Source organism: Rhincodon typus, chromosome 36 (assembly GCF_021869965.1).
Source record: "Rhincodon typus isolate 14 chromosome 36, sRhiTyp1.1, whole genome shotgun sequence".
NCBI lineage: Eukaryota > Metazoa > Chordata > Chondrichthyes > Orectolobiformes > Rhincodontidae > Rhincodon > Rhincodon typus.
Window position 1 is genome coordinate 22,353,882 of NC_063367.1, and position 8,429 is coordinate 22,362,310.

Consider the following 8,429-nt stretch of genomic DNA (forward strand, 5'->3'; position numbering starts at 1 on the left):
ATTTATTTCAGAATCCCCTTCCCCTCCCCCATTTCTGAAGAAGGGTCTAGGCCCGAAACATCAGCCTTCCTGCTCCTCTGATGCTGCTTGGCCTGCTGTGTTCATCCAGCTCTACGCTTTGTTATCCCAGATTCTCCAGCATCTGCAGTTCCTACTATCTCTCCACATTGTGTTATCTCTGACTCCAGCATCGGCAGTTCTTACTATCTCTATTCTGTCAGTTAGTTTGTTTCAGAATCTTGCTGGTGTTCTTTGGATAACCATTAATGCATGACACCGTGCCTCAGTGGTTAGCACTGCTGCCTCAGCGCCAGGGACCTGGATTCAATTCCACCCTCCGGCAACTGTCTGTCTGGAGTTTGCATATTCTCTCTGTTGTCTGCGTGGGTTTCCTCTGGGTGCTCCGGTTTCCTCCCACAGCCCAAAGGTGTGCAGGTTAGGTGGATTGGTCATGCTAACTTGCCTGTATTGTCCAGGGACGTGCAGGTTATTAGGTGGGTTGGCCATGCTAAATTGTCCCATAGTGGCAAGGGATGTGTAAGTTAGGTGGACTGGCCATGCAAAACCCTGCATGAGTACAAGCTTCTTCAATACTCAAGAAGCTTGACACCATCCAGGACTAAGCAACCTTCTTGATTGGCACTCTCTCAACCCCCTTCAAATTTCACTCCCTTCACCACTGACATGTAGATGATTATGCACTGTTGTCACTATAAGATGCAGTGCAGCAACTCAGCGAGCCTCCTTCGACAGCACCTCCCAAATTCATGATCTCCACCTAGGACAAGGTCAGCAGATTCGCAGAAACAGCACCATCTGCAAGTTTCTTTCATGCCATCCTGACTTGAATCTATATTGCTATTCCTTCACTGTTGCTGGGTCAGAATTCTGGAACACCCTTCCTAATAGCACTCCGACTGTACCTACACCGCAAGGACTGCAGCAGTTCAAAAAGGCAACTCACCACCACCTTCTCAAGGGCATTCAGGGATTGGCATTAAATTCTGTGCAGCGCCTGCATCCCGTAAATTAATGAAAAAGCACAGTGCTAATCTTTTCTTCCATTCCTCTGATCTCAATTACCATGCTTAAATGTTGAGATTCATTAACCAAGCCCCTTAAACTATCAGTTAAACAGAATTGAAAATAAGTCTTCAGACATGACTGGTACATGTATTAAATCTTTAAACAATTGGAATCCTGGAGTTCCCTCCCAAACAGCATTATGGGCCTACCTACAGCACATGGACTACAGCGGTTTAAGAAGGCAGCTGACCTTCTCAAGTAAATAGGGATGGGCAATAAATGCTGGCCCAGCCAACGAACTCCACGTCCCATGAGTGAGTAAAGAAAATAATAAAGTGTGGAAGTTTAGTTCAATTTCATTCTGCTTCAAAACAAGAACTTTTCAACTATAGAGTCAAACAGCTCCAGTTAACCGGTGTAGCGAATATCTTAACTAGTAACTAACTGTATAACAGAAACACCAAAAAAAATTTACTGGGTCAAAAATTAAAATTACTGTAGTAAATGATTCAAAACATTGAAATTGTTTTTATTGTTTGTGTGACTCTTGCTGGTAGAGAGTGATGGATCACAGCTAGTAAATGATGTGGGTATTTAATACGCTGCCTCCACATCAGGCTTCTGACAAAGCCTGGTTCAGACTCTTCACGTTACCAAAGCAATGGATTAACCTCATGGGAAATGCTGTGTTTGCGGTTCATTTTGATTTTAACTCCAATTCAAGAGGCTTCTGCAGAGTTTAGTTGTAGTTGAGACATGTAGAGGCTACAGTAATCAGGTTACGTTCAACCTTGTAATGCTGGGCCTGAAATCAACCAAGGTTCTTGCTCTTTATAAAGGTAAAATCCTATATATACTGGAAATCTAAAATAAGCACAGAGAACACTGGAGAAACTCAGCAGGTCTGGCAGTATCTGTGGAGAGAGAAACAGAGTTAACGTTTTGAGTCTGGTATGACTCTTCTTTAAAAGAGAAATTTCTGAAGGAAAGTTGCAACAAACTTCAAACATTTAACTCTCTTTCTTTCTCCACACGCCCTACCAGACTTGCTGAGTTACTCCAGTGTTTTCTGTATTTGTTCCTGCTTTTTACTCTGTTACTGTGCAGTGAATGTCCATTAATGTCCAGTGAAGGCTCAGCTCAGTCGTTGACAAAAGTCAAACAGCTGACAAGAAATGGTCCCTTGACTGAGATACAGAATGGATTGTGGTGTTTAAGGAATTGTCATCATAAAGCTTTGGTGGTCACTTCAAAATGTTCCAAAGAATTCTACAGCAACAGAATCATATTTAAAGTATAGCCAACTTACCTACGGCAAGCTGTCACAAACTGTAGTATGATGTTGGTTGAGAAATAGATATTGATTTCAGGACATTGAGGTCAAACTCCCCTGATCATCTTAAAATAATTCCAGGGGATCTTTTATGTCTATCAATGAAAGGGGATGGGGCTTGTTTTAATGGCTTGTTAAAAAATGTCTGATCTCTGACAGTGCAGCACTCCCTCAGTTTCTCACCTGGATTTTGATCTCAAGTTTCTAAAGTGAGATGTGAACCTATAACCACATGATTCAGAGGCAAAAGTACTAATCACTGAACCTTAAATATCACAATTTCAGCAAAAGCAAAGGAGCACATGGTACAAAAAAGCTCCCACTTCAAAAGCATTTTTCGTTAGTGCTGTGGTGCTATCACTGCTCAGACACCCAAATGTTTCTGTCCTATAATATGTTTAAAACAGTAATTTTCCTTTAGGGTTTTGATGCTGGGTAAAATGTCAAAATGACGAATTCAAACAATTCCAGTGGTGTTTAAAATGGGTGGTAAATTCTGACTGATAGATGTGTCTCTGTATTGGTAACAGGTGCCTTTGCCAAGGTGAAAGATAGCCAGAGGATGAGCGATGAAGGAAAGATGGATCAGGAGCAGGTGGATGGGATAAAGAGACGATGTCGAGTGGTAGGATTTGCTCTACAGGCTGAGATGAACCACTTCCACAAGCGCAGGATCATAGATTTCAAGCGCATGATGCAGTCTTATCTCCAGCAGCAAATCGTCTTCTATCAGAGAATCAGCCAGCAACTGGAGCAGAGTCTACACTTGTATGACTCATTGTAATAAAAGGCCCCCACTCCCTGAGACTCTGGAAGATTATACAGGACAAAGATACTGAGGCTCCTCCATGATCCACTCGACTTGTCTACAATCTCGCTAACTTTTCCCTAAATCCCTTTGAATCCTCTCTAACTTCAGTTGACTTCTGCTCAATCCCCAACTCCTCCCTGATCTCCTGACTTCTCCCCAAACCCCTTGACTCCACCCCAAACCCCTTGACTCCTCCCCAATCCCTGACTCTTCTCCAATAGATTTGACTGTTCCCAGTTCATTCAACTCCTCCAAATTCCCTTAACTCCAGCCAATCCCTTCAACTCCTCCATAGTCCCCTCAATCCTCTGACTTCTCCCCAATCCCCATGACACCTCCATAACTCTTCCCCAATCTCTTGACTCCTCCCTGATCCCTCAACACTTTCACAAATTCCCTCCAGTCCCTTCAACTCCACCCCCAATCTCTTTAACTGTCCCCCAATTCCACAACTCCTCTCTCAACTCTCCAGCATCTTTGCAACTCATCCCCAACCCTCTCCACTCTTTTTCTCAATCCCCTTGACTCATTCCCCAATTTCCTCAACTCCTCCCCCCCCCTCAATTCCTTCCCAATGTCTTTAACTCACCTGAATCCCCAGCTCTCCCTCAATCACCTCGATTCTTCTCCTCATTTCGCTAACTCCTTCCCAAACCCCTCAACTCATTCCCTATCCCCTCAAGTCTCCCAAATCTCAGAATATACCCAATCCCCTCAATTCTACCCCAGATTCCTTGACTGTTCCTCCAATTGTCTCATCTCTTCTTCTAATTCCTTTGACTCCTTCCCCAATCCTTTTGACTCTTTCATAATCCCACTGCCTCTCCCCAAAACCTATCAACTCCTTCCTTGATCCCCTTGCCTCCATCCCCAATCCCCTCCACTCTCCTCATTTCTATTGACTCCGTCCCCAATCCCCGCCGAATCCCCTTGACCTTTCCCTGAGCCCCTTGAGTCTTCCCTTGTCTCCTCGATTCTCCCCCATTCCCCTTGACCAATCCTGATCTCCTTAACTCTCCCTTGATGCCGCTCCTGATTGTCTTGATCCCTCCTATCCTTTCAAGTCCTCCTCCAATCTCCCCCAGTCCTCTCAACCCACCTCAATTCCTTCCCCAATCCTCTCAAATACCCCCAAACTCTCCTCCAATCCCTCTGACTTTCCCCTAGTCCCATTACCTCCTCCCTGATTCCTTCACCATACAGATATAGTCCATTACTCAGATGGAAGTTTAGCACCGGGAGCCAGTTCATTGTGAGCTGGGTTCTGATGTACTACAAGTTCACTTGTCCCTCACCATCATCACTGCAAGTCTGGATAATTCAGAGCTGTTTACATTGTGCTTTACGAACCAGTTCAGAGTGTGTTGTTCACCAGTACCAACTTCTTTGTATGTTTCTGGGGATTCTGTCATTGTTTTGGATTACATTACCAAGACAGGACAAGTGGCAAGATTCTGCTAAATCACATCCACTTCGACCAAGGATACATTTTTCGGAAGACATTCGAGCAGAAACAGCCATGTTGACTGTGGATGTTTCTATCTTTGACACTTCAACAAGATTGATTTGAGAAAAATGAGGGAAACGGCATTATTTCAGAAGCAGTTCCCTTCTTCCAACTCCCAAGGTTTACATTCATTTTCTGGCAGATGATATGGCTTCACATGATAACCACCACCAGAATTTGCTCTCAGTCTCAGACTGTGGCAGTTGTAGAATGTCGCCACAGGATGTTTGAACTGTTGTGATAGTTAATCTTTTTCTATACAGGGACATACAGGACATCTTCAAGTACAAATCTTTAGTATTACAGGTAGGGTGTAAACTGTAGTAGAGTAATTTGTTAAAATTTGCTAAGCTAGATACCATGGACTATTGGGTTGGCAGATTTGTTTTCTATAATGTTGGGTATGTTTTGCTGAGATTAAGGAATTGGACTTTTGAAATGGAAAATGTTAACAGAATGACAGCAACTAAAAGCAAAAAAAAAGTGAGAACATGAGGGAGGATTAGAGGCCACTGCAGGATGTGTGAGAAGAAGTGGCGATGGAGACAGAGGAATGAGAGGCTACGCTAGACAAAGGGACATCTTTACACTCTTCCAAACGGGTGTGCAAGTACCCAGAGAAAGTTGTCTCATTGTGGTTTAGCCTATAGTTACAATGTGCCAATATCCTTGCTCCTGGTGTGCTGGACAGTTCAAGGAGTACACTGCACTTTAGACTGTATTCTGTCAAACTCTTCCACTACAATGTTATTCAGAGCTGTATATCATTTTTTAATTGTACACTGATAATCAGGGCTGGTTATAAAACAGTGCTATATCAGCAATATTTAATATTCTCAATATAAAAATGCATAACGATAACCATACATGATCAATATGAGTAGAATGTTCCAGAGGGACTGAGAACACCATTGGTGTGATTCAGAGGGGTAGGCTATTGTTGTGTACAGATGCATAGAATCCCGACAGTGTGGAAAGAGGCCTTTTGGCCCAACGAGTCCACAACGATCCTCCGAAGAGTATGCCATGCAGACCCATCCCCCTACCCTATCCCTGTAACCCTGTATTTCTCATGGCTAACGCACCTAACCAACGCATCTCTGAACCCTATGGGTAGTTTAGCAGGGCTAATTCACCCAACCTGCACATCTTTGGACCGTGGGAGAAACAGTGGAAACCCACACAGACACAAGGAGAATGTGCAAACTCCACACAGACAGTTGCCCGAGGGTGGAATCAAACCCGGGACCCTGGCGCTGTGAGACAGCAGTGCTAACCACTGAGCTACCGTGCCACCCTGATGCTGGGCATTTTATCCAGTCAGCATGACTCAAAGGGGCAAGCTGCTATTAGTACAGGTACCGGGCACTGTAATAGTCAATGTAACATGGAGTGGCAGACTACTATTAGAACAGGTACTGGGCACTGTAACTAGTCAGTGTGACCCAGAGGGGGAGGCTATTTTTAGAACAGATAATGGGCACTGTAACTAGTCAATGTGACTCAGAGGGGCAGGCTGCTATTAGAACATGTACTGGGCACTGTATTTAGTGAGTGTGATATAACTGGGCAGATTAATGTTAGTACAGATATTTAACGAGTTGGTGTGACTCAGAGGGGCAAGCTGCTGTTTGAACAGGTACTAGGCACTGTATCTAGTTAAGATGTAATGTATCGTCATCAGACAATATCCACACACCCTATTTAAGCAGAAATGGTGACATCAAAGCAGCACACAATTAGCAGCAGCTAAATGTTAAAAAGATGGTGCCAGTGTCATACAACTGTTGCTGATCCCAGTGGGAGTTGGACAGTGATGTAAATACCATTGCATGACATCACTAATCATAAAACCTGGACTTCCTAACTTTACAGTTCATGTTATTTCAATCAGTCCTAGCGTCTCCTTCCTAGTTTTAGAGGACTAGTGGAGCCTTTGGGATTGGATTTGGAATAAATCTTTACCTCCATCAGCTTGTGCTGTAAACCCACTTTGCAGTAGCTGGGATGAACTACATTGTTGCACTACCATTCTCCCAAACTAACCCAGGAGTCTGCTAGTCAAAAGCTGTGTGTGAAAATATAATACCCAGTGAGATTCAGGCAGCAACTTAAGCAGCAACTCCGAGGTGTTCAGACCACTGAGACTTTGCACATTTTGGATCTCAGCGCTTCAGCTAATGCAAGGGAGTGGCGTCAGACAGTGAATGAAACAAATTCAGAAACAGGAACACAGCTTCAGAAGAAGGCCCACTCACCATTACTTGTTGAAACTCAATGGTTCATCCCTCATGATACAACTGAGATAGAAACTCAGAGACTAGGTAACAATGAGTATCTATTTGTGTGTCTACTTGTCTAACAACTGACACAGGTCATGTTACAGTGTCTCCAATGGGTATGAACAGACACAGACTATATTACTGTATAGACTGTATTAATGGGTAGTACTCCACACAGACTTCCACAATGGAAACAACTTCTTTGCATCTACCCTGACAAGCCCACTAAGAATCTTGCGTGCTTTTTAAAAGGTTTCCTCTCATTCTTGTAAGCCTCAATTAATACAAGTCCAACCTATTCAGTCTCTCCTCATAAGAAAATCCCTCCATGTCTAAACCAACTGAGTGAACCTTCTCTAGACTGCATCCAATGCCAGTATATTCTTCCAAAACTGTTCACAGAATTCCAGCTGTGATCTGACTAGTGCATTGTATAATTTAGTAAGACCACCCTCTTTTTTTTATATTCCATTCCCTTTCAAATAAAAACCAGCATTGCATTTGCCTTCTCTGATATCTCCTGAAGTTAGATGCTAGGTTTTTGTGCTTCCAGCACTAGAATTCCCAAATTGGTCAGCGCTGCAGCTTTCCACAGTCTTTCCCGATTTAAATAATATTCAGCTCCTCTGTTTTTCCTGATAAAATTCATTATCTCATAGTCTCACCAAGTTGTCTTCCATCTGTCACATTTTTGCTCATTCACCTTTCTATATCCCTCTGCAGACTCCTTGTGTCATCCTCACTTCTTCCCACCTATTTTTAGGTCATGTGCAAACTTGGTTCTAGTAAATCCCTCAGCCATGTCATTAATATATAGTGTAAATAATTTTGGCCCCATCACTGATCTCTGTCGCACTCCACTAATTACGGGTTGCCATCCTGAAAATGCTCCCTTATCTCAACTCTCAGTCTGCTATTAGTTAACCTGTCCTCTATCCATTCTAACATAATACCTCCAACACCATGGACTCTCATATTTAGTAGTCTTTTATGTGGTACCTTATCAAATATTGTTTGCAACTCCAAATGTATTATATCCACTGGTTCACTTTTAACTATCCTGCTTGTTGCCTCCTCAAAAAGCTGTAATAAATTTGTCAGGCATGATTGCCCCGTCATGAAACCATGAAGCCATGCTGAGTCTGCTTGATTATATTATGGGTTGCTATATGCTCTGTTGTTACATCCTTCATTATAGACTAGAAATCTTTCCTAATGACAGATATTAAGTTAACTGGCCTAAAATTACCTAGTTTTGACTCCCTCCATTTTTGAATAGGGGTGTTACATTGGCAGTTCACTAATCCTGTGGGATTTTTCCAGAACCTAAGGATGTTTACAGCCAGTACCAACAGGCAAAACCCCAATACAGCATCTCCAATTAGTACCAACAGGTACAAACCCCATTACTGTGTCTCCAATTAGTACCAACAAGCACAAACCCCCATTACTGTGTCTCCAATTAGTACC

General features: G+C 43.0%; 1 protein-coding gene across 1 annotated transcript in view; it reads left to right on the forward strand.

The window, feature by feature from the left end:
• snx33 (sorting nexin 33) overlaps positions 1-8,082 on the forward strand; it is a 26,946-nt gene extending 18,864 nt beyond the window's left edge. The window contains exon 2 of the mRNA XM_020520822.2: positions 2,890-8,082. Coding sequence (XP_020376411.1) covers positions 2,890-3,143 — 254 coding nt within the window. The 3' untranslated portion in view covers positions 3,144-8,082. The remainder of the gene's footprint in view (positions 1-2,889) is intronic.
• Positions 8,083-8,429: the final 347 nt, after the last annotated feature.